The sequence below is a fragment of the Diplotaxodon limnothrissa genome, linkage group LG7 (assembly GCF_057381915.1).
Source record: "Diplotaxodon limnothrissa isolate DT_005_m linkage group LG7, D_limnothrissa_male_GT1.1, whole genome shotgun sequence".
NCBI classification, from domain to species: Eukaryota; Metazoa; Chordata; class Actinopteri; order Cichliformes; family Cichlidae; genus Diplotaxodon; species Diplotaxodon limnothrissa.
Window position 1 is genome coordinate 46,221,788 of NC_140602.1, and position 26,640 is coordinate 46,248,427.

A 26,640-nucleotide genomic window follows, 5' to 3' on the forward strand; every position below is an offset into this window, starting at 1 on the left:
GCCTGCTTCATGCCCTGGGGGACAGGGCTATGGCTCTCTACATCCTCTTGCAGACCATTACATGGGGAAACCATTTGAATACAAGTGCGCTGATCCACACAGGTGTGCACACGGGTGTTCACTGTTCGTAGATCGTAAATTACACCTTTCTTGGCTGCTACTTCAAAGCACATTGTGCGCAATTCTGACGGCTAAAGAACCAAATGGGACAGGCAAAAAAAACAACAAAAAAAAACACAAACCAAGCAGCCATGTACTGCTTCTGATTTGGAAACATCTTAGGCAGCACAAGAACAGAACAGCACAGTATACATACAATGTCACATTTGGACTCATCAGGACAAAGCACAGATTCTAGCTGGTCTGATGTCCATTCCTTGTGTCAGGTTGAAGAAGATAAGATAAGAGATAAGATAAGATAAAACTTTGTTAATCCCTCGGGTGGGTTCCTCTGGGAAATTCGGTTTCCAAAAGCACAGCACCGACAGAAGTTACAGTTACAGAATATTATATATATATATATACACACACACACACACACACACACACACATATATATATAAATACAGAGACATATATAAATAAAATATACGAAGGGGATAAATAGAATAAATAGGAATAAAATAAAAATACAAGTGAATTGCACATTTCAAGTATTGAGGTCTATTGTACCATTGACTATTAACAAAAGTATTGCACAAACGGTATTGCACAGTGAGGTGAAGAGGTGAAGAACTCTCAATAGTGATTTCTTTAGCATTCAACCAAGCCCTATACTTCCTCAAAATGATGTTGAGATGTGCCTATTGTGGCTATTTGAAATAAAGTGGGCTGTGGGCTCTGAGCAGAGGAAAGCCATTTCTCTTCTGTTTACTGTGCTCTAATGTAATCCTCTGCAACAGATGTTTTAGTTTGAAGTTTTAGAGAATGAATGCATTTTATTCTATAATCTTTTTTGATGATATGCAAAATGTAGTGGCTTTGAGGGTGCCAGATCTATGTACTGGAGTAAAAAAAAAGTTTAATCTAAAAGGAGATGCCAGAAGTAAACAAACAATTAAAAGTGACATAAAGTTCTCTCAATAAATACAGTATAAAATCCAATTTTCAAATGCTTATTTCATTTATTAAGGGAAAAGGGTTTTCAAAACAACCCGACCCTATGTGTAAAAGCAGTTGCCACCAAACCTAATAACTAGCAGTCAAACATGTGCAAAGGTAATTAGACTTTCACATCACTGAGGAGGAATTGTGTCTCACTCTTCTTTGCAGAATTGCTTTAATGGAGCCACACTGAAGATTTTTCTAGGATAAATGGCCTGTTTGGTGTTATGCCAAAGCATCTCAATTTGTTACTTTTGAGATCTTTTAGCCTACTTTGCCAGACAGTTTCTAATTAATTGAGTTCTTGATTCAGCAGGTCTGGCAGTAATCAGACCTGGGTGCCTGATTGGTTTCTTTAAAAAAAAAAAGAAGAAGAAAAAAGTCCACCTATATTTGGATATTTTTTTTCCTCTTAAATAAAACCACCACCACCAAAAGTGGATTTTGTGTCTTGATGATCTGAAAGATGTATACGTGACAAGAATGCAAGTAAATAAATAAATACAATTAATCAATTAAACAAATCTGCACTGTACATTGTATTTATTTTATTCATACCGAACAGTGAATTTCCACTTTTGTTAATTTCAGTGGCAGGCCAGGGTGGCTTTTATTGTGTCCAGTGTGACAATTTTCCTTTATCGCGTTAGTCTCCTGATGGTGGTGCTTTCTGTACTCTGTAGGGCCTTTAGAAGCCACTGAAGGAAACAAGGAAGGAAGCAGCCTATGAGGCGCGGAGGAGGCTGTGTGAGTGTTGGAATGGGTCACGGCTTTGTTCAACAGTAGGAGGGGAGGGCTGACGGCTACAGTCGCTAAAAGTGTAAAATACAATCAGCCGGGCGAACTATCCTGTCATATCTCTGTGTAGCTGTGTTGCAACGTAACTTCCAGATATTTGTTTCTCCTGGACTCGAAGGATTTCGTCTAAGGGATGTCAAAGCGAGTGCGAAGCAGAGAGGTCTGCGCTGATTGCAGTGCTCCGGGTACGATGCCAGACAAGCTAGCTGTAACGTTAGCTATCCAGCTAACCAGCTAGCCCCCACTATAAGTTATCGGAGCGTCTTGTTAGCCTGGCTAGTTACTGCGACTGTACTAACAATTAGCAATTAGCTGAATTACTAATTGTAGCGGTTGTATTTTTTCTTGTGGAAACGTTAGGTGTTTTTTTTCTTCCTCTTTTTTCCCCCTTTTTTTGAAGGCGTGCCTGTGTAATCACATTAACCTGTCTTATTCTGAACTAGTTGCTTGACTGTATTGGTTGTCGGGTTACAGTAAGGTTAGTGGTGCGTTAAAGGCAGTATTATTTAATTTCTTAAATAAGACTGCTCAGAAGACAGCGCTAACTTGCTGATAATCAGTAATGCCGCACAGTGGGTGTTAATGCTTGTGAAAACGTTTCTTGATTATGTCAAAGATTTGAGGGTGGGATACACCTTACCTAAAGCAGTCATGTCTTACTGCAAGTCAGCGAATATCTTCGTCTGGTTAGAGGGAGTTACTGCTCTGGGTTAAGGCTGTCTGTTACGTTGTTCATCAAATATTAGACTCATGGGATAAAAAGCACTGTATCTGTATCGTAGAACCTCGCTGGGCCTCTGTTAACAGGGGTGTGCTGATCTGCGATGAGTGCTGCAGCATCCATCGAGGTCTTGGGAGACACAGCTCTCAAGTCCGACATCTGACTCATTCTCCGTGGCCACACTCACAGCTGCAGGTGGGGAAGCGGGGACACGATCTCCATAAATCAAACGCAAAGATGCAAATGAGTACAGTCTGTTCTCCATAATGCAATATGTAAATATATAAGAGGACCATGTATGACTAGGAATCCCCAAAGTATTTTCTGCCTGTTCTAAAAATGTTAATGTGCTTTCTTGTTTCAGATGGTTCAAACACTGTATGGCAATGGAGCTAATTCCATATGGGAGCACAGTCTTCTGGATCCTTCCTCTTCAGTGAGTGGGAAACGCAAAGCCAACCCACAGGACAGAGTGCAGTAAGTTTTATTTTTAAAAATATGTCATTGCTGGTTTTTGGTACACTTGATTGCACTTTGATATTAAATTGTATTGACAAAATTGATTTTCTTTGCTAAGGTCAGTAAACATGCCTAATCAGCCCGCTCTACCATGAACGTCACTCACAGATAGTCAGTCTTAACTTACTTGGAGAACTTGCTTGATCAGCTGACAAGCACGTTTGAAAATAAATATATCTGCAGTGCGGTCTAGCTGATCAGCTACATGATCATGCAAGAAACTGAATTTTAGAAGAGTACCTCCTTTAAAGGTAATGCTTTTTGTGAGGAGTTTTTCCCATCCTTTAGAAGTCATAGTACAACAAAAACAAAATCTGCGAAGCAAAGAGATTTGATGTACTAAAGCCTGTTATAAACACCATGTCAGTCTGCTGTGTAGCTTGGGGAGTAAAGATAAACAGTCAGCCACATGTAATCACAGCAGTGCTGTGTCTGACCCGCACACTTGGAGCAAGCACTTTCATAACTTCTTCCCAAATGCAATTTCTGAGATGGACGCTATCTTATAAGGTTTCCACCACAAGCACTTTCCCCGAGAAACATTTTAAGGATCTTGGGTGCTCAGCAGTTTAAACTGGAAACAGGCTAAATTTAGTTCCTTAAGGTGTAGTTTGAAATGTTTAGTTCCAGGTGTTTTAAAACCACTGGAACTGTGGGGGAATTCTGCTGGGACCAATGCTGCTTAGTGGTTAATTACAGACAATTCAACTGCTTTAAATTCTGTTCAACTTCATTCACACCATATGGATTTATTCTGATTGCTGGACGTTGTTTTTGGGATTAATAAATTTAGGGTATTTTTACTATAACTATTCTTTTCTATTTGCGTAAATATTTTGTATTAAAACGAGCAACGACAGAGTTTGGATGTGACCTAAATTGCACCCCTAAGATTCTTGGCTTACGTGAAAGCCAGACGAATCTAGCGTTGTGGCGGTATGGTGGTTTACATGACCGATACGTTTCTCTGCCATTAATGTAATGCTGCACATACAAATCTGCAGTCCATTGTTTAATGTCCAGTTTAAGTGTTCGCTTCTCGTCAGTGTTTGTCTTAATCATAAACAAAGATAAACAGTGATGTAATTAATGTCCACAAGTGAGCACAAGTTTTCATTTTGAGATTGTGAGAGTCTATTGTTGTTTCCAGTCCTAATAAGACAGAGTTCATCAAGGCAAAATATCAGATGCTGGCGTATGTACATCGGATGCCTTGTCGGGAGGATGACAGTGTGACTGCAAAAGACCTCAGCAAGGTGACAATTTACTCTGTTGTTTCATTTAAACGTTCCTCTTGTAACACTATTAGACGTTCAAAAAAAAGAGGATCTTTGAGACTTTATTGTAATACAGCAAGTGTTTGATTTTAATGTTGATATCTGACCAGTTCCTGCAAAATCCAGTGATGAGTTTCCTCAAACTTAACCTGGGCTACTAATATTACGTAGCCCCTCCCCAATGTCACCAAACAGGGCATGGACATGGGGGTATCCTGTGGAGGAAGTTGTCCTCCTGTGGATTGTGAGGGATTGTCGGGTGGGGTCTGTGTAGGTCAAACCTATTCTAGTGCATCCTGTGGATGATTGATTGGATTAGGTTCTGGGGAATGGCAGGCAGAAGGCAAATGAGTGGACTATAAAGCAACATTAATGGCTTAGGGGACTATGTGATTAAAATCAGAGTTTTCTGTGTCCATGTTTTTTACCTGGATTATTAACCATGGTAACTTATGCTGAACACCTAACCTGGTCGGGAACAAGGTATGTTCTGAGTCTTAATTTAAAATCATCTGAAAGTGCCACATTTTCAGTGATTCTTTTATTTACAGTATGTTTTAAGTCTTATGTAGATTCTGTGCTGGTGGCATACTTTTTATATGTGCAGCTTGTTAAGCCATAACTTACTGAATGAAGTGCTAACTCTGACTGTGCGTCACATTGTCCTGGGAATGTGCATGTATTGATTTGTTGATGCAGAAAATGTTTTAATGTTGTTCTACTTGATTGTAATCTGCGGGAATTCAGCAACTAGAACACAGAACACACACCAAGAACACCTGTTCAGTTGATAAAATAAATTTCACTTGTCCATGTCGCCTTTACTAGGCTGTGGGATGGTAAGATTTCTTGTTAAAATGTATCCAGATTAAAGCACAGAGCGTACTCGGCAATAAAAAAACAAAACATTAAATTGAATTAAAATGTTTATATTATCACTCTGTACTAAATTGCTAGATTAATACTTTTTTTCCTGCATTAATTTGCAATAGTGTTGCATTTTACTTTTGCAGTTTTTATGTCCTTTATAGACTTTTAATTACCCTTTTTATATGACCTTTAAAAGCCACTTTTTATGTGACCGTGAACAGAACCTGAAGCAGACACTCTGCTTAAAAGAGGAAGCTGGTAACCACCACTGTGATAGCCGTTATCTTCAACTGGGGTTTGAATGGTTTTTCAGACGCTCAGCCAAAAAAAGTCTGGCTGTGTTGAACTTTCTTTGTAGAATGGCGTTCGTTAAATGTCTTGGGTTGCTGCTGTCCTTGGGCTGTTCCTGAAATTTTTTATAGTGTGCAGGGACTGTTGTGCTGTCGTGGAGGCACCTTGTATGGCAATGCGGCTGGTCGTTATGTGTATATGTATATCTCAACAGAGTACTGCATTAAAAAGAAATAACCTGTCACCAAAGTTATAAGAAGGCCTAAAGCCGACACAGTGTCTTCATAATCAGCTGTAACGGATTTTAAACAAGGTTCTTGTTAAATGTCTTTCAGCAACTTCATTCCAGTGTCCGTACTGGGAACCTGGAGACCTGCCTTAGACTCTTATCTTTAGGAGCTCAGGCTAACTTCTTTCATCCAGTAAGTTTGGGGGAATAAGCAGAAAGTTGATTTGGAAGTGGGCGTGATAATACTAATGATTAACCACTGTTTTTTTTCCCCTTCAAATTTTAGGAGAAGGGAAACACCCCACTACACATAGCAGCAAAAGCAGGTCAAATATTACAAGCGGAGCTATTGGCAGTTTATGGAGCTGATCCTGGAGCGCTGGACTCGAGTGGGAAGACCCCCATTGATTATGCAAGGTAATGTATAGCCTGTATTTTTATTTTAACACCTTCAAATGTTCTGATAAAAGGTTTGGGGTTTTGTTTTGTTTGTTTTTTTTTAGGTGAGAGCAGTCGAAATGTTATATTGACACTTGATGATGTTAATACCACAAGATAAATTTAGAAGTTTCACTTTTAAGTGGCATTCTGCTTTCACGCATTTAAGTGGATCATATGTTGTAGTCAAGCGAATTCAGGAGCCTTGTTCATTTTCTGTATGTTGGGAAAATGACTTCAGGCATATGTCTTGTATAGAAAACGCAGCAAGCTGCGAAACAGTATTTGACGCTGTAAAGTTGGAATTCCTATGTGCAATGGTAGTGCAGCTGCAAGCATCACCTTAAGAGATGCAGTCCAGCTCATTAGTGGCTGTGATACAGGAAATGATGCACAAGATGCAGATGTAAAAATACACAGGAAAAAAAAAATAGCTGTGCTCTTGCTTTACATGTTGTATCTTGTGGAAATGTTAGCCGGATACTAAAAACAGCAAGTGACAGGAAGTAGCCAGCAATACACAGCAGAAAAGGACAAAAACAGCTAAGCTGGAAATGGAGGGGAGGGGGAAATATTGTCACCCGCTGAACTGGCTAAAATATTTAACATGCCTTTTACAATGCTAGACAAAAAGTGGCTTTATGTCCGAGTTTGACTAATTCAATGAAACGAGCAAGGCAGAAGAGAAAGGAGGAATTCAGTTGTGCAGGGAGCTGATGACTCAGCTTGGTTAGTTTATAGTAAGTTTCAATTGAGCTCAAGTAAAAAAAAAAAAAAACTTGTCCGTGTGGACCTTGATATTTGTCTTCAGTCTCATCCACTCTGTTATCATTTCCTCAGCCAGATCAAACTGGAATCTAACCAAAATCTACATTTGATTTTTAAATATAATTATTGATGTGTAAACTGAAAGCGAAGACAACAGATAAGACTATGGAAGCTTGTTTCCACCACTGGGGAAAAAAATATTTAGGATTTAAGAGATAAGATAGAACTTTATTAATCCCTCGGGTGGGTTCCTCTGGGAAATTCGATTTCCAAAAAAAGCACAGCAACGACCGAAGTTACAGTTACAGAATTGTTTTATTTATATATATATATATATATATATATACACATACATACAGAGACAAATATAAATAAAATATACAAAGGGGATAAATAGGAATAAAAAATAAAATTTATTATTATTTATTAACTTGAAGCTATCAAATAATAACCTGTAATTTTGACTTTCAGACGGCAAAAAAAAAAGTGGCAGAAAGAGGCTTCCATAAAAGACAGGGTCATTTAAGTTGGGACTTAAAGGGGACTTTAGTCATTTGCAGTGCAAGGTTTTAGACTTCTATTTACAAATGGTCCTCAGCAAGATTAAAAGTGTCAGGGTGCATTAAAATGGAATGCAGTCAGCACATATTGAGAAAATCTCACTTTTTAAGACTCATCTTCACTCAGAAATACTCACACTAACTCCAACATAATAGTGTGGTGTGAGGCATTTTTACATTAGTTTAACAGATTACAACATGTTGTTGTTATTCCCTGATCAATGATTACTACAGTAACACTGCCTTAATAGTTCAGTGCAGACTAACTGGCAGACAATCTGATGGCTGTCAAAGAGCTTACAGGTTTTAGTTGAAGGAGATTTATCAATGACTCTACTATTACACTGATGACTGATTAGCATAACAGTTACGTTTACATAGTGTAAGAAGACAAGATAACGCATAGATGAGAAACCAACAAGCAGAACCTGTTATTTGTGATGGTTTTCATCAAATTGAATGTTGTAGTGCTGTAATAAATATTTTTTTGTTGTGAAACAAAATTATTTTGAAAATCACTCCAAATAGTGGAATAGTATGGGAGTACATTATTTAAAATATGATGCTGGCATTGTAAGGTACCTGAGATATTTTTAGCTGTAGTTCTTTAGCATATTTCTGAAACTTGACCTTTTTGTTCCGTACCTCTGCAGACAAGCTGGGCATCAGGAGCTGGCAGAGAGACTAGTGGAGATCCAGTATGAACTCACTGACCGGCTAACATTTTACCTTTGTGGACGAAGACCAGGTAAATGCAGTAAATCAGTCAACCACAGCTGCAGCTTTGCATTAGAGGAATGTATTCAATAGCTTTAAAATGGCTTTCAATCATTTTTATGCAAAAAAATGAGTTCAACAACACAAACTGTTAAAAAATAACTGAAAAAAAAGTGTTTTCTGGAGTCCTATATTTAAAATATTTTGTGCAAACACAGTACTTAATATTTAAGTACTCGATACAAAATTGGAAAGATAAAACAAATGACAATAAGATTAAATCATATATGATTTAAAAAATAAAACAGATTACATACATATCACCAACTTTATAAATCACCACTTCCAACTTTGTGCTATCCTCACCACACTAGTGGGTCAGTCCCTGCCAAAAAAACCCCCAAGAACTTTTGATTGTGAAAATATTTGAAACGTTATCTCTTCATTGTTGTGCTACAGATCACAGAAATGGGCAACACTTCATCATTCCTCAGATGGCAGACAGGTAAATGTTAAAGCTTTTAATTTGAAAAACTTGATCTGGTAATGAGTTAATGTGAGTTTCCGTTGATATACGTTAACCATCTTATTTTCTTGTGCTGCATTGGATGGATAAGAAATAAGTAAGTTTCTCATTTTTGCCACGAGCCACTGTTCTTGTGAGTGTGGAGCCGTTTCCTGCAGGATAAATAAACTTTGTTAATTTCTCCATTTAAAGCAGCCTGGATTTGTCAGAGTTTGCAAAAGCTGCAAAGAAGAAGCTGCAGTCGGTAAGACGTTTTTACATGGGATTTGTTTCCCGTGACATTTACAGTGTAGCCTCTTCTTCATCTGCTGTTTATTCTTTAGGAAACAGAAGTGCTAATTCTGCTTACTTTGCCGTAGCTAAGCAACCATCAGTTTGAAGAGCTGGCCATGGATGTTTATGATGAAGTCGACAGAAGAGAAACGGATGCAGGTTGAATTACAAGAACTGTTTTAAAAAAAATAATTTTTTAAAAATCACACCGTCTATAAACCTCTTTTACATTTTATTTAAACATTATGTGCGTCTTGCTTTTTTCAGTGTGGCTGGCCACTCAGAACCACAGCACGCTGGTAACAGACACCACAGTTGTGCCTTTTCTGCCTGTCAATCCTGAGTACTCATCTACCAGAAACCAGGCAAGTGCTGTCACCTTATGTCCTCATGTTATAACTTCACTTCTTTGTGTGTGACTAGTAGATTTGGTAATTGGTTTGGTTTTAATCTATTTGCTTTCTCAGGGTCGTCAGAAATTGGCAAGGTTTAGTGCTCACGAATTTGCCACACTGGTCATCGATATTCTAACAGATGCTAAGCGACGGCAGTGGGGTAATTCCTGTGAAAGTCCCAAAGGTAGGACATGATTATTTTCCACTTGTAGCACATGTTAAATTCCCCTGCTAATCTGCTTTTGTTTTTTGGGCTATATTAAGTTTGTAAATGTCCTGCTTAGCATATGAACAGAAGAACATTTTCAAAAACCGCAAGCAGTGGGGGGGAACCTAAATTTGTTGGCCTATAATAAGATGCAGAAAGTGTTTTCTTTGTAGTTCAATGTGGAGCGAAATATAGACAACGCTACGGTACACAGGCAACAATTAAAGTTTCAACCATGTGTGAAAAGGGGCTTAATAATGTCCTGCATGCTGCAACTCACAGACAACCAAGAAAAATTGTAGGAGGTCACTATAAAGAATGCTGGGTGTTGGATTCAATCAATAAAAAGGGATTGAAACAGCTGCCCGTAGCCAGCACTGCTGTTTGATCCCTAGTCCTTTGATCTTTGGCTCTGCTTTCAGATAATGTGGAGCTGATCCTTCAGGGAATAGACGGTCACCACAACAGTGAGGGCCAAGATAATGACCAGCCAGATTACGACAGTGTGGCATCAGATGAAGATCCGGTCCAAGAGGCAACATGTGGAGACAGCTGCAATGATGGAAGGACCAAGGTTAATGTCTCTTGAAGCCTGTTATTCCATTGCTTACTGTAGGCTTTACTTGTAATACAGATCAAATGAATCCCATCTTATGTCCGTATGCATGTTTCACTGCAGAGCTCAGAGTCTTCTGATCTGTCTGATGGACCAATCACAGTGCAAGAATTTATGGAGGTGAAGAGCGCCCTCACTGCATCAGAAGCCAAAATACAACAGCTTCTGAAAGTCAACTGTCACCTTAGTGAAGAGCTACGTTTGATGCAGAGCAAGGTTAGTTAAGACGCAAAAGTCGAGGTCACTTTATGTATCACATTGTCTCTGGTGTTTCTTGTTCTGGTTATAAATTGCATAATAATGTTGCTATTTAAACATAACATCCTGAAATTGTGTTTAACATGTAATGTTAGTATAACCCAACTCAGGGTTTATAGATGAGATGTATCACTGTCTTTACCCTAAAATGCTTTCTTAACTCTACACAGTCTTAAATGGTTTGTGTGTGTGTGTGTGTATGTATAGATAGAATCATACATTATTCAAAATGAAAAACAAAAGAAATGCTGGGTTTTTTTGTTTTGTTTTTTATTTTGTCTTCAAGACTGAGGTAACTGTAAATTTTGTAAATTTGAGCTTTGTGACTTGGCATGTTATCATAGCAGCCATCAGAACATGGGTACACCGTGGTCATAAAGTCATGGACATGGTTAACAACGATACTCAGGTAGCTATGGTGTTTAAATGATGGTCATTTGGTACTAAAGGGTCCGAAGTGTGCAGAGAAAATAGCTCCCACAACATTTCACCACCACCACCTGCCTGAACAGTTGTTCTTCGAATCGTTCATACCAAATTCTGACCCTATCATCCAAATGTCACAGCAGAAATTGAGACTCGTCACAGGTCAATTTTCTCTTGTCCAGTTTAGGTGAGCCTGTGCAAGTTACCTGCTCTAAGCTCACAGGAGTTATGTATGGTGTGGTCTTCTGCTGCTGTAGCCCATCTGCTTCAAGATTCCACCTGTTGTTCTTCTTCTGCACACGCTGGTTATAATAAGTGGTTCTTTGAGTTAATGTTGACTTCCTGTTAGGCTGGCTGATTAGATATTTTGTGTTAATAAGCAGTTAGATGTAACTGAAAATCATTTAAGGAAGTCATGCTGTTGTTTTTTTGTGAACAGAGAAAATGGCTACAATGTGTCTGGATGCATTAAGATTCCTGTGACAAGGATAGCAGATTTCAAATTGCAAAGCAGTATTTTATGTTATAGATGTTTGTGATGTAAACTCAAATCCTATGTCAGATCTTAAAAGGCAACCCACAGAGGACATTTTGCTCCATAGCATAAATCTGCAATGATTATTTAGGAACCACCTAAATGCAGAAAAATAACTGGAGTTAGCTTTTTCCATTACACAAATGTCAGCAAGTTGGGTTCCTATTTATACTATTTATTTCAGGCATGCCACATCACTCACTTCCTCATATCTTGGTATTTTGAAAGTCCCTCTTTTCCCCGGTGGTATTCAAACATGCACATTTTTACAGTTCTACGTGTTTTTGGGAAATAATCGTGTTTACTATTCCCTTCCCTTCTCTCTGGTAGAAAAGTAGCAGAGCCGAACAAAAAGCCTGTGGATGTAGAGACTGAAGTGCAACAAAATCAGTCAACAAAGGCTTTTTTTTTTTTTGTTGTTGTTGTTAGAGAAAATATATACATTCAAGTTCTTACAATACTGATGATAATAGGGAAAAACTGTTTCTCTATAACTGCATTTTCTAATGTAATTTGTGTTATATGTTACATCAGTCATTGTTGCACTCAGAAACATAAACTAAAGCAAAGGACAAAATTGTAGACAACCCAGTTTTTGTGCGGTCTGTACCCCTTGTGCTTCATCAGAATCCCAGGTTTATTTTATTGATGCCTCTCAACTTTACCTTGGGTATGTCTCATAGTTTTAAATATTGACTTGATGTGCTTACTTTTGCATAGTAATACCTACTTTTTGTTTCTTGAAGCTGTTGTTTTTTCAGAGTGTAAGCACTGTTTGTGTAAATAAGGGCAACCCCCTCTGTGGCACTTTATCAGGGGGTGTTGCACTTCAAGATCTGTGGTGTTTTTTTGTTTTTTTTTTCTTGTTTGTTTGTTTTTTCAACATACATTGTCAGCATTTCATTTGTCAAGGAAGCAAGCCTTTTGTTGTTTGAAGGACCTTGAGCAGAAACAAGAACAAAACAGAGATGAAGATAAGTTGAACCTTATCCGAATAGCTTCCCACCTGGAGGCCTAGCTGTAATCTACTCTATTATTGGTGCCGCGCCCGGCTTTTGTGTGGAGATCAGCTCACAGTTAAGAGTCAAATTGAAAGATGTTTTTGTTCTCTACAGCTGAATTCCCTGCAGACTGAAAACACAACACTGCGATGGCAAACCCCCAGCGGACAGCAACAACCCCAGGGCCTCTTTGGTCGACAGCAACCTCGCGGAGGCCGCGCCAGGTCCATGTATGAGACGGGCTCTACTCCAAGGCAGTACCCCCACCGAGTTGACACAGCTCGGCATGACGATGGAGTCATTTTACAACCCTTCCCTACCAATGTAAGCACAGGAGTACCACTGTTTTCATTCTTAATTTACCAAAGTGGTGATGCCTGGCTTGGGGCTGGTGTTGTTGTTTTTTTTTTATATTCATTCATTCATTCATTCATTCATTGCATCTCAATAGAGTATGCTCAACTTGGTTTGACCCCTTTCTAGATTGGTAGGGGTCCTTTGGGGACGGCTGCTTCCTCCCTTCCTACCTTCCCCTCTTCCCTCTCCTGGTCGTGGGATGAGAGATCTCGAAGGGTTAAGTACTGAAAATTCCCGCGGCTCAGAGGCAGCCCCAGGGGACGGTGAAAACTGTCCTCTTTGACCCCACAGTCTTCTCTCCTGACCTGTGTCTATAAACTGCCTTTTCTCAGCATCTCCTGCCTGCATGCATGCACTGCAGTGCCTCTGCTACAGTTCAGTTTCTGAGCACCCCAGCTTCTCATTGTCAAAAGTGCTGACGTGTTGCATCAGAGATGGCTGCTTGAATAATCCGACAGCTGAATCCAGTATATGTGAAAGATGTATAACGGATCACCACATTGTGCTTTTTAGGGATAACTTTCTGATAAAACAGAGGACAGTTGACATCTTCGCGTCTACTAATCGCATCCTGGGCAGTGCAGCTGTGCTCCGCCACATGAACTGATTGTATCGTTTCTGCCTTTTTTTCTCTTCACAGTGAGATGTCTTAATAATAATGAGATCACAGGTTTGATTTTAGAATTGCATGTTTCTAATTTCTGTGCGGCCACATTTGCTGCTGTGATAACTTATCTAACTAATCACATACAGTATATACTGTGTTTGATTGACTGTTGTCCTCTGACATTCCTACAGGGCTGTAGTCTGGAAGGACAGAGTACAGTGCTGGAGAATGACTATGACACTACACCCAATCACTCTGAAATGGAGGAGAGTGGGTAAGATCTTCTTCTGTTAACTGTTGATTTTAAAGACTAAAACACCATTTTCTCTGTATAGGTTTAAAATGAAGGCCACTTTGATCACAAATACAGGGAGTGCAGAATTATTAGGCAAGTTGTATTTTTGAGGACTAATTTTATTATTGAACAACAACCATGTTCTCAATGAACCCAAAAAACTCATTAATATCAAAGCTAAATGTTTTTGGAAGTAGATTTTAGTTTGTTTTTAGTTTGAGCTATTTTAGGGGGATATCTGTGTGTGCAGGTGACTATTACTGTGCATAATTATTAGGCAACTTAACAAAAAACAAATATATACCCATTTCAATTATTTATTTTTACCAGTGAAACCAATATAACATCTCCACATTCACAAATATACATTTCTGACATTCAAAAACAAAACAAAAACAAATCAGCGACCAATATAGCCACCTTTCTTTGCAAGGACACTCAAAAGCCTGCCATCCATGGATTCTGTCAGTGTTTTGATCTGTTCACCGTCAACATTGCGTGCAGCAGCAACCACAGCCTCCCAGACACTGTTCAGAGAGGTGTACTGTTTTCCCTCCTTGTAAATCTCACATTTGATGATGGACCACAGGTTCTCAATGGGGTTCAGATCAGGTGAACAAGGAGGCCATGTCATTAGTTTTTCTTCTTTTATACCCTTTCTTGCCAGCCACACTGTGGAGTACTTGGACGCGTGTGATGGAGCATTGTCCTGCATGAAAATCATGTTTTTCTTGAAGGATGCAGACTTCTTCCTGTACCACTGCTTGAAGAAGGTGTCTTCCAGAAACTGGCAGTAGGACTGGGAGTTGAGCTTGTCTCCATCCTCAACCCGAAAAGGCCCCACAAGCTCATCTTTGATGATACCAGCCCAAACCAGTACTCCACCTCCACCTTGCTGGCGTCTGAGTCGGACTGGAGCTCTCTGCCCTTTACCAATCCAGCCACGGGCCCATCCAACTGGCCCATCAAGACTCACTCTCATTTCATCAGTCCATAAAACCTTAGAAAAACCAGTCTTGAGATATTTCTTGGCCCAGTCTTGACGTTTCAGCTTGTGTGTCTTGTTCAGTGGTGGTCGTCTTTCAGCCTTTCTTACCTTGGCCATGTCTCTGAGTATTGCACACCTTGTGCTTTTGGGCACTCCAGTGATGTTGCAGCTCTGAAATATGGCCAAACTGGTGGCAAGTGGCATCTTGGCAGCTGCACGCTTGACTTTTCTCAGTTCATGGGCAGTTATTTTGCGCCTTGGTTTTTCCACACTCTTCTTGCGACCCTGTTGACTATTTTGAATGAAACGCTTGATTGTTCGATGATCACGCTTCAGAAGCTTTGCAATTTTGAGACTGCTGCATCCCTCTGCAAGATATCTCACTATTTTTGACTTTTCTGAGCCTGTCAAGTCCTTCTTTTGACCCATTTTGCCAAAGGAAAGAACGTTGCCTAATAATTATGCACACCTGATATAGGGTGTTGATGTCATTAGACCACACCCCTTCTCATTACAGAGATGCACATCACCTAATATGCTTAATTGGTAGTAGGCTTTCAAGCCTATATAGCTTGGAGTAAGACAACATGCATGAAGAGGATGATGTGGACAAAATACTCATTTGCCTAATAATTCTGCACTCCCTGTATAAAACATCAAAGAAGCCCCTTTGCAAGATTTGCTTACTCTCTCCTGAAAGAAGTGCACGCATCACATTTTTTTTAATATACCAACTGTTCAAAGCAAGCACGGTGGCACAGTGGTTAGCACTGTTGCCGCACAGCAAGAAGGTCCTGAGTTCAATTCCAACATCAGGCCGGGGTCTTTCTGTGTGGAGTTTGCATGTTCTCCCCGTGTTTGCGTGGGTTCCCTCCGGGTACTCCGGCTTCCTCCCACCGTCCAAAGACATGCAGCTTGTGGGGATAGGTTAATTGGATAATCCAAATTGCCACTAGGTGTGAATGTGCGAATGAATGTGAGTGCGACTGGTTGTCTGTCCCTGTGTGTTGGCCCTGCGACAGACTGGCGACCTGTCCAGGGTGTACCCTGCCTCTCGCCCTATGAAAGCTGGGATAGGCTCCAGCGCCCCCCGCGACCCTGAAAAGGAAAAGCGGAAGCGAATGGATGGATGGATGTTCAAAGCAAAAGGAACAAGTTATGGAAAAAAAAAAGTATAAGCCTTTCCCCCTGTTTCTTGTCTCGAGACATGACAGTATTGATGGAGCCAAAGCTTACAAAGTTAAAGGTCACAGGAATGGAGAACGGGAAGCCAGATGTGGATTAGTTTTGACAGGTGTTTAGGAAAAAAAACGGCTTTGAGCCATTCAGCCTGCCTGCACGGTTCAATGAAATAATATACAGTTCCCAAAAATATTTTGACATATAAACCAAATTCTAACATTTATGAATTTAGATAAGATTAACCTTATTTTAAAGAAAAAATAGGAGTGAATCTAATTAAGTAAGGGTATACTACTTGTTAAGAAATGTTCTAGTCTCTTGAGAGGCAGCTGAGGACCGCCACAACAGCGACCCGGTCAGCCTGCCCAATGGAAAATGGGAGATTAGGAGCAACTGAACTTTCAAAATAAGAGCAAGGGGATTTTCCACTAATAAAGCCACTGCATTATTCCCACCAATTATGAAAAAATGGCATTAAATTGCAGGATGTGTAGTACCAGTCAAAAGCTTCACCGTTCAAGCGAAGTCTGTCGGGAAACACTGCACCCACCTACTGGCTTCACTACAGATCAGTTATTTAGAATATTGTCCTCTGTAATTTATCGTCCTTTAGCTTTTAGAAGCCTGACCCTGACTTTAGCCTGAAGTCAACCAGTTTCTGTAAAAAGCTGTTTCTTTCAAAGTAGAGTTTTTCTTTTATCCAAACTCCACCCAACAGGTACTTTTGAGGTCAACTCTCTGTGTGATACTTTTTGTTTTCATCTTGATTTCATTATCCTCTTCAAAAGATCCACCTTTGTTGTATAATTCATTGTTTGGTGGGTTCTTTAAGTAACACTCTTGTAAGAAGATCAGTTGTCAGTTCTCTGTTTTTATTTGTAGCAGCCCTCTTGCTGCCTCTGAAGCAGCCCACCAGCAGGAGGAGGGCGAGGAGGATGCCACCCTGCCTTGCACAGAGGACGTCATCTGTAAGACGGAGCAGATCACTAAGAACATCCAGGAGCTTCTGAGAGCTGCCCAGGAGACCAAACATGAAAGGTATTGAGCAGTTATATGAATAACATGTAATGTGATATTTATACAAAATGAGCCAAGTTATATTTCAAAAACATCTGAAATTTCTAGCTATTCAAAATAAAATCTTTTCACCCGATGCACTGTGAACCTCAGTTTTTCCACCGTCTGGCTCAGATTCCGTGCTTGTATTTCTGTCATTCTGCCTGATATGTTTAAGAGCTGACTTTGCCCAGGTGCTTTTAGGTCAGTGGTTTTTTTAAAAGTTGTGTATAGGGCCTTGGCCTGGATGATGCCAGCTTGCATCCTAAGGAACTAAAAGTCTCCTTATTTTCACCTGAGTTGCAGAGTGAATACAGTTACTCACATATTGGTGATAACCAAGCAGCACTCTGATTTCCAGCCCTGTTTAGGATCCCTCTGTGTGAGTCTAAGGAGTGTGGGTCTTAGGTCTGTCAATGCACCTAACAGGAAACAAACAGCACATGATCTTATTTTCCCCTGTGGTTTGCCAAGTCCACAGTAGTTACTTGTTTATTAATAATTTCTTTATTATTTTTACTGTAGGTTTTTTTTTTTTTTTTTTTAAACTGTTCCACACTGCTACCCGTTTTCCTTTTTGTAGGTTATTGCTTACATTGTCCCCCTTTTTCTTTTGTGTAAATATCTTGAGATTAACAATGTTTCCCATCTAGCTCCAGGGATATGAGCAGCTACATGGTTAAATGCTGCTGAACTTCCGTGTCGCTTCTAGAAACACTAGCTGGTACTAAAATAATAGTTCATATTTTATTAATGAACTAGAGCCATTGTCTCTCTGGGATGGGAAGTTGTAAATAAGAACGGTGGAAAGTATAACGCACAACAGCCGTGTGAACCAGCACGATTCTGCTCGACTAAACTGGCATACAACCTCTCAACTGAAGCAGTGTGTAAACAAACAAGGACAGGCTGCTGGTGCTAGCATGTTAGCACTGCCTACGTTAGTCATGTGGGTGCACAACAATCAGACTGTATATGTGTGTACACATTTGAGTGACATAAAAAAATTTGATTCGATTATTGAAAAATGCGTTTCATTCAAATGGCTTTAAAAGATAAATTACATACATCGACTGTTTCGGTCTGTTCACATTTTTAAGACGTGCTGCTGATCAAGGCAGCAGATTTTAAAATAGTGTTAAATAAATGTCCTTCGTGGTGTGGCCCTGCCCAGAAATGCCATTCACTGCTTTCATAGAACAGAAAGGTGCCAAGTATTGTTTTTAAATGATCGCTTATTCTTTATTTATTTACTGTACAACTTTGAAAACAGTTGAATGAAATCCTAAATAGCCAAACACTATTACACCCCGTTGCTCTTTTTGATCGTTTTGAGAAAGGTTTGTGGAAAAAAATTTCACCCATTCATCCTTCTTGTCTCCTCCTACTGCAGCTTTCTGCCTTGCTCTGAAAAAATCTGCATGGCTGTGACAGAGATGGCTGCCCTGTTTCCCAAGGTAAGATGAGCAGCTCAGTGTCCAATGGAACAATTTGCTTTGTCTGACAACAGCTGAAGGCAGTTGTTTCCACACATGAACTCCTGAAAATGTCAGGAGAATAAGGTTGGGACATTGTCAGAAGCGGCACTTTATCACACGTAGCACGCAACAGGATATAATCTTTATTAAGCCAAATACTCTTTGAGGGTGTTGCTTGAGTGAAACTCGCTATATTCTCACATCAGACGGACTTTGTAATAGAGACCCAACAGAGTAAAGAGTGCTTAATGTCTGATCGAACCAGATCTGACATTTTGTTCTCATAGCTTGGCTGGATGTGTGAAAGCAGCTTAAAATTATTTGTCCAGATAGGTGGCACCTGCTTGTTACATAGCTTGTATTGGATCTTGTTTTACCATCTCAATATTTACCTTGTTGTAGTCTCATAGAAATCCAGTGCCTGCCTAGCACATAAAGTGATTACGAACGCTTTCATGTCCTCGCCTTATCAAATCTCCTTCCCTCCTCCCTTCAGAGGCCGTCCTCAGAGACAGTGCGAGGGTCTCTGTGTCTGCTGACTTCAAGCGCTAGCCGGCTCCACAGAGAGTGCCAGAAGGCTGCAGAACACAACCTCAGCCCGTCAGACATCCAGCTGGTCACTCAGCAGGTCATTCAGTGCGCCTATGACATAGCCAAAGCTGCCAAACAACTTGTTACTGTGACAACCAAAGAAAACAACAACTAATTAAACTCCAAAGACACTCCCAATGCGCCAAACATACAGCATATAAATGATGTTAATCAATGGTTTCCCTTCCCCCCCATATTAATCAGTGTAAGCTTTTGTGTACATTCCTAGAGGTGGAGAAAAAAATATAACATGCAAAATCATAGCTCAATCAAAAGCTTTATTTATTTTGTTTTTATACCATGGTAATAAAAAGTGTGTATATATACAGGGGGGGGGGGAAATACTTGTTCTTTACCTCACAGATTGAATCTATTCAGTTTCCAGAAGTGCAGTGTTGCCTGTGTATATAAAAGCAATTAGAACAAACAGTTTTGCATTATCCGTTTCCTTCTAGAGGACACCATCAGTCATTAGCTGTGCTCACTGAGGTCCGCTTTCTGGTACTCATAGACGATCATGTCTTACCTAGCAGCAATGATCAGAACAGATGAGCTACTCCAATCACAATGTTTGTTTTTCTTTAAGAGGCAGTTACAGTGTTCATTGTTCTTGAATCATTGTGGTGTTGCTTGCTTAAAGTTCAATTGTTTGTTCAGTAAGCCAACTGTGATTATAAAAGCAGCTTCAGTGTATCGAGCACCGTGTGAGTGTCCAGACTTTCACCCCATCCAGCAACTCCAGCAGTTTCAGTCCATCTGCGGGTTGAAACAATGTTTATAAGTAAAGTATCAATAGTTTTTTGGGGTTTTTTCTTTTTCTTTTTTGAGTTATAATGTTACAGCCATACTTAAGATGTTCTGTGTGTGTGTGTGTGTGTGTGTGTGTGTGTGTGCGTGTGTGTGCGTGTGTGTGAGCGTGTGTGAGCGTGCGTGCGTGAGCGTGTGTGAGCGTTGGCCTCAGTGGCCTGTGTGAAATCCATTTTGAATCAATTTTACTAGCGTTATGCAAATATGTGAGATGTATGTATCCATGTAATTCTTTATCAGAATAATCCAAATGCTATTCTATTTATAAACTGTATGTCATACCTCTAAGAAAATATCAATGTTTATTTTCATAAGCTTTGGTTTAACACGATGCTCGGCGCAGGCTAACGTTTTTGTTCTGAGGTCTGGGACGTCTCAGCCGGCAGTTAGTTATAGGAAACGTGTGGTCTGTTTATTTTAGTGTGGTGTTTTAACTCCAGTATTTTAGACGCTTCATGTGGTCGAGTATGTACCGCCTACGGCTTAGAGCCAATGATAATGTAATTGTACCCTCAGTTCTAGAATAGTTGTTGTAGAACACGGGTCTAATGTGACACTCACTGTGAGCCAGATGTGTTTGAACCAGGGGTGGAAGGAAAACTGGAATACGCTGCACGACAAGTGGACGGCAGGGTTGTGCTCTTATTGCAGGGTCCTTACTGTGCAATTTAAAGTGTAATGTAATTGGTGCTAGATAAAGAAAAAAGCAGATTAATTTATCACTGCTCAATTTCCTTAAAGAGGACTACCTGTTAGAATGCGTTAAAGAAAATCTAAAGCGCCTGTTTAACTGTAACCACAGCAGTATGAACATGCACGTTCATTTCTATCTAAAACTGCTTTCTTAGGTGGCTGGGTGAGGATTAAAAAGACATTTAGAAGTATCCTTAAAACGTCTTCAGTGCACATGAGTATACTGTTCACTTCTGGTTAGTTGCTTAAGTCTTCTTAGGTGTGTTTTTGACAGAATATTAAACTATTTGTCTAAGTCTGCATACTGGTTTTTTGTTTTGTTTTTTTTGTTTTAACAGTACGTGTCCGTTTTTCTACATTATAAAGAACTGAAACCCATCAGCAAAACTGTTCTCTGGTCTTACACTTTAAGAAATAAATGCATAATTAAAGAAGCACTGACGGCTCATTATCCAGACTCATTTCCAGAAAATGTGCCAGTTTTAGTAAGGACTGTAAAAGTGGGGAATGTTATTCCATTAAACTGTTATTTAATGGGATACTAAATATTTAAAAAAAAAAAGTTTTCGTATTACTTAGTGTAGCTTGGCAGGCCACGAATGATATCAGTGTTAGAAATAAAGCTTTAAAACGTATAAAAAATACTGTTAAAAGTTTGAATTTTTTTGCCTTCCTGGACTCAATTGGACCCTTTGGTGGGCTGGTCTGGCCTCTGTACCCTATGTTTTACACCTTTGTCTTAAAGGAAGGCTAGGTTTTACTGAATAGCATGGTCTGATCTTACCTGGTCTGGTAGTAGAGCATTATGTAAAGGTGGTTACAGCAAACCTACGAAGGCTGTCTTTTAGAAAATAAATACCACTGCCATTCATCTCCTAAAAACCAGCCATAGTACCTCTGTGAACAAAATGTAACGCAAAGCAATTTAAGTAGCATATAAATACTTTTTAGACTGCCATTTTTTTAAAAGCACATAAACTACTGACTTTATAATGTTATAATGCACGTATTCAGTTACTTCCACCCTGGAGTCAAAACCGTCATTTAACTCCCTGTAACTTGGAGCCTGCCCTATCTGTGGTTCAAATCAATCCCTGCCTTAGGTATAATAAAGTCATTCATACCTCATCTTTTCTCCTCGTCTTATTTGTGTGTGTGTTGTGGACATACCGCGTGTTTTCACCAGGCTCGTGAATTATTTCCCACCTGTTGGTGAAGAGCGAAAGTGGCCGGTTGCGCTTCCCCACCCATCATAAGAACATAGTTCCGGGTTTTTCTCAGCCGAGAGCTGCTCGCTGCCGTTGCTCTTCTCCAAGCTCGCCAAGCTCATAAGGAAGGATCATGTCGCTTTTAATGGAAAATCAGTTCTGTGAACTGCCCCCTGACAAGGCGATCGACACGAAGACATTCCTGGACACCGTCTCTCATATCCCTGCGTTTTTTGGTGAGTGCAACTCCATCTGAAGTCATACAAAAACACGTAAGGTGACTTTGCGAGTTCCCTCGCGTCGCTACGGTGTCAGCCTTCGTACTTGGCTGAATTATTATTATTTTTTTTTTTATTTTACGTCGTCTGACCACCTGAGCTTGGTTTTCACGTCGGGACGTGGTTATTTCACTTCAGAAATTGAGGTGTCGGGTCACGGGGACCATGTCAACCAGCTGCGGCCGTTTGGCCTATAGAGAAACTCTTTGTTGACTCTGTGAACAGAGCACACATTGCCCTCATTGTGACTTAACTGAAACTGTGCATTCACGGCATTTTTTTTTTTTTTTTTTTTTTAGCTCTCTCTTTGTAAACAGCTGATTGGCATTCATCCCCTCCTCTGAGCCGGGGACATGTCAACTCATTCATATTTTATTGGCCCTGCTCTCAAATGTCTCGTTTCTTTTCCAGACTGCTTAGGATCAAAAGTGTTTTCAATCATCAAATCAGACATTAACGGCAATATAACGGTAAGATGCAGGCGGGCATATCTATTTGTGTTACTGTAAGCGATTTAAATTAGAGAGGTTCAGCTCCGACATGCAAACTGAACTCAAATGTGCATTTTCAGAAAATTAGAGCGGTATATGTCACTAATCCCGCAAAGTACACCACCCTGGAGGACATTGTGGTGGCAGAGCGAGAGGCTCATGGAGCAGAGTGGCCTAAAATTGGAGCAACGTTAGCTCTGATGTGGCTGAAGAGGTAAGGACCTCCTGAACTCAAAGTTGTGTCATACTGTCTGTTCAACTTTCGTCTAGTGAAATGAAAGCCTTTATGTACTCCGTTTCTCCTGCAGGGGTCTCCGTTTCATCCAGATTCTGCTCCAGAGTTTGGCAGACGGGGACAGAGATGAGAACAACCCCAACCTCATTCGGGTTAATATCACAAAAGCCTATGAGCAGGCACTGAAGCGATACCACGGCTGGATTGTTCAAAAGATTTTTAATGTGAGTAACATGTGGAAGAAATTCATTGTTTCTTGTTGTGACACAACACAGACCACCCCAACCGCACCCAGACTGATAAGAATCGAGAACTGGTTTCAGATTGTGCAGTCCACTGCAATCGCCTCATGCTGGCGTGTTTTTCTCTACACTGCATAAAAATGCTTTCAGATTCATTACAACTGCGTTTCACTTTGAAGCGTTGTAACCTTAGGTGCCTCACCTTTATGAGGCTGCACAGCATTTTTGTCTCTTGAGCCCATCCCTATGTTGTAGTCCCACATTTTGCAAGTGTCCCAAATCTTGTCGCCAGCACGACATCAAGAGGGAAAAATTGCAGTTAAGCTGTGGAGGTGATGGAACCTACCACAAAAAAAAGGAAATGCAGTTGGGGAAACTACGTCTAACAGAGGATGTTAGCAACTATGAGAATATGGCTGAAGTCTCATGTAACATTTTTAACTTATTGGTATAAGAAGGGATGTCAAATTCAGTCTACATTGTGGGCCACATACAGCCCTTTGTGATTTACATGCTTAATCCATGAGATGTTTTGATATGAGGGAAAAGAAGAACAATTTCAATAGGAAGTCTCAATTTTTCTACGTGATGGAGAATTGCTGCTGTAGTACATGACAGACGTCTGTCAGCATGACACCCTGGGCTCAAATTTTAATAAATAAATGTGTAGAATTACAGAAAAAGTTCAGTTAGCTCATTGCCCAGACTGCTCTGTAATTATAAACCTGAGAATCGACAGAAAATTACCTTGTTTTGTTTTTATTGTAGACCCACAGTAAAATCATACATTTCCATAGTAGATAGTGTAACCTTCTGTCATTTCATTGTATCTATTACTTAATTACTTTTGCATAACATGAATGGCCATGGTAGAGGTCTTTATCATTAGGAAAATCTGTCAAACTGAGTTAAAGTTTAAAATCCACGCCCTCATTTACATTTCCAAAGCCGTCCAATGTGCCCTTGTTCACAAGCGGTCTCTAAACTGGGTGGGATCGTACGTATGTTTTAACAAAATGCCTCAGTTTTTTAAATGATAAAGAATTGAAAAATCCGTCTGCAAAGCTTTTGGGGCGTACACTGAAAGAAATAAATGCATAATTTTAAAAAAAGCACTGACAGGTGGTGAATTGGACTTTGCACTGCAATTTAAAAAAACAAAAAAAACAACTTTAGGTAATTTCTGACCTCCATGCCTTATGTTTGACACCCCTGGTATAGGTGATACAGTAGAAGTACAGGGAACACAGAAGTATACAAATATTAGATCAACTTTCCACTTCCTCTAACCTCCTTTGGCTTTTTATTGCATGTACTTTGCAAGGTAGTTAAGAAAGTGGCATTCAAATAAAATACAGCTGTTGCCAAACCCGTAACCTACAAACCTTTGAGTGTTTATTTAGTTTGGCAATGTCAAAATGTGTGTAATGTGTCCCACACAAACACTCTTTGCCCCACAAGTTGTTGTTACACTGTGGTCACCTTACTTGCAGCCCCCCCCTCCATGCTGTTCTGACATTGTGTGGAGATTCAGATAAAATGGGTGCATGGGTCTATTCTTCTACACAGAAAATTGATTAGGGATCAATAAAGGATAAACAATGAGACTCATAAGCAGGCTCAATAATGGCATTTGTGCCAACATAATCTTATCAATATTGTCTCCTGAGCTGATAAGGCTTTTGGTCCTGGGTTAATAGATTACATCAAAAGACAATCCACAGCAAAGCACTTTCATTACATGCTATATAATGTTGCATACATACACCCATCTTCATAGTTTTCATTAAAATCCATTTAACCTTTCAGTAAAACCAGCTTCTCCATCTTTTTTCGTTTTTGTTTCATAGGCTGCGTTACTTGCAGCTCCCTACAGATCAAACTTTCTGAAGGCTCTGTCGAAAGGAGAGGAAGTGAAAGAGGAGGACTGTCTGGCAAACATGCGTCAGTTCCTGGTTAATTACACAGCCACTATAGATGCCATCTACGAGATGTACACAAATCTAAATGCCGAGCTGGACTACACCGTTTGATGTCCCGGCACATGGCTGGACCGGACGCGCAGGAGTATCCTGCATCACTCTCAGGTTTCGCAGACGTCCAGTTGTTTTTATTAGGACTGGGGTTTTTTTGGTTTTTTTTTTGTTTTTTTTGTGTGTCCCTTCTTGGGTGGTATTTATTACTTTGATGATGCAGTAATCATTACTAGCACTGTGAATTTGCTCTCAAGATGATGCCTTAATAAAATGCAGTTTAAAGTCTTTTTTTTGTTTGTTGTTGTTATTTTATTTCAACTTACTACTGCAGCTTTTTATTTTAATTTTTGGGTGGGTTACTCCTTTAACAGACTTCTTCACCTTTAACTTTAGTTCCCGTCCATGTCTTACATTCAAATGTTCTCCACCTCCATCCATGAGCCTGGGAAATTATGTTTTACCATCCCATATTATTAGGTTTTTAAATTTAGGGATTTCAGAGTGCCTTGGTGTCACTGAACGAATGTTTTGAAAATATTAAATATAATAGAATATTAAATATATATATTCTCATCTATAAGTTCAACTGTAAAGAAAAGCTAGTAGAAGATTTTTTTTCTTTTTAAATCCCTCTAAGGGCTTGGAGTTTGTGCTGTTATTGTTCAGCAGTAGGGTGTGACATGTGTAAGCTTTGTTTGCATTGTTGTGTTACCTGTTGTGTGAACCTGTAGTTCTAATTACGTGTCAACTGCTTTAAAACTTTTTTTTTTTTTTTGTCTGAAGCTGTTTTTCATTATGTCATACAGCCAAGTCATGTTCATGTGTTGACTCATTTATTCATCAGAGGCGTGTTTTCTAACTGAATACTTTATATGGTGTTTGTTTTAGAAGAATCATCTGTGATCATATTTCTTAAAACTGACTCAAAATTAAATTCAGTTCAAGAATCTTACACTAGGTGGCGATATCTGCTTGCTTTCCCCCATCTCCTTCTTGAGCGTGGCTGTGTACAACTACAGCAAGCAAAACTGATTAAAAAATGGTTAAATGCTGCATGTAATAAATAAAGCCGTAGTTTGGGAAAACGGCTTTGTGAAAGAGCTCTTAGTGGCTTTAAAGTTGACTTTTAGTCAGTTTATTTATTTATTTATTTTTATACAGAAGTAAATCAGAGAGGATTCACTTCCTCGTGCATCCTAATCCTCCAAATCAACCATCCTCTTCCTCTCCTTAGTCTAACTTATCTGAAGTGTTTCCCAGAGGCCAGAGTGGCTCTGGTTCCTCTCCCAGAGGAGCCCAGCCTGAGTTAATCGTCTCCGAGCGAGAGAAGCACGTCTGTAATCCTGTCGGTTTATCAGCAGCACTGCCTGATAGGATGGAAAAGCTCCAAGTAAAGACAGGACACAACAGACTAAAGACCGGAAATAATTTATGACAGCGATTCAATGACAAAGCCACTGACCTTTTACCGCTGACATATTTGTTATGCGCAATGAGGTCATCATTTGAATACTGCAGTTTTATTCCTAACAGGGCGCCTAATGTCATTATTCACACCATCTAGGTTATTTGTTTTATAATGGCCTGCTTAAAGTGGCTGTGCATTTCGTGTCTGGATCGCAGCTA

At 39.8% G+C, this 26,640-nt stretch overlaps 2 protein-coding genes across 2 annotated transcripts; both read left to right on the forward strand.

Annotated features, from left to right (window-relative positions):
* Positions 1–1,878: 1,878 nt before the first annotated feature.
* git2b (G protein-coupled receptor kinase interacting ArfGAP 2b) lies at positions 1,879–19,336 on the forward strand. Its single transcript, XM_085358261.1, has 20 exons — positions 1,879–2,087; positions 2,685–2,818; positions 2,988–3,100; positions 4,293–4,398; positions 5,916–6,002; positions 6,096–6,226; positions 8,229–8,323; positions 8,752–8,797; positions 9,011–9,062; positions 9,178–9,250; positions 9,359–9,456; positions 9,559–9,670; positions 10,117–10,268; positions 10,374–10,526; positions 12,645–12,854; positions 13,014–13,103; positions 13,686–13,768; positions 16,842–16,997; positions 18,409–18,472; positions 18,990–19,336. Exons 1-20 carry the CDS (start codon positions 2,036–2,038, stop codon positions 19,197–19,199), a joined length of 2,217 nt encoding a protein of 738 aa, XP_085214387.1. The 5' UTR covers positions 1,879–2,035; the 3' UTR covers positions 19,200–19,336.
* Positions 19,337–21,870: 2,534 nt separating this feature from the next.
* LOC146628986 (glycolipid transfer protein-like) lies at positions 21,871–25,155 on the forward strand. Its single transcript, XM_085358262.1, has 5 exons — positions 21,871–22,028; positions 22,482–22,540; positions 22,642–22,775; positions 22,870–23,020; positions 24,889–25,155. Exons 1-5 carry the CDS (start codon positions 21,926–21,928, stop codon positions 25,069–25,071), a joined length of 630 nt encoding a protein of 209 aa, XP_085214388.1. The 5' UTR covers positions 21,871–21,925; the 3' UTR covers positions 25,072–25,155.
* Positions 25,156–26,640: the final 1,485 nt, after the last annotated feature.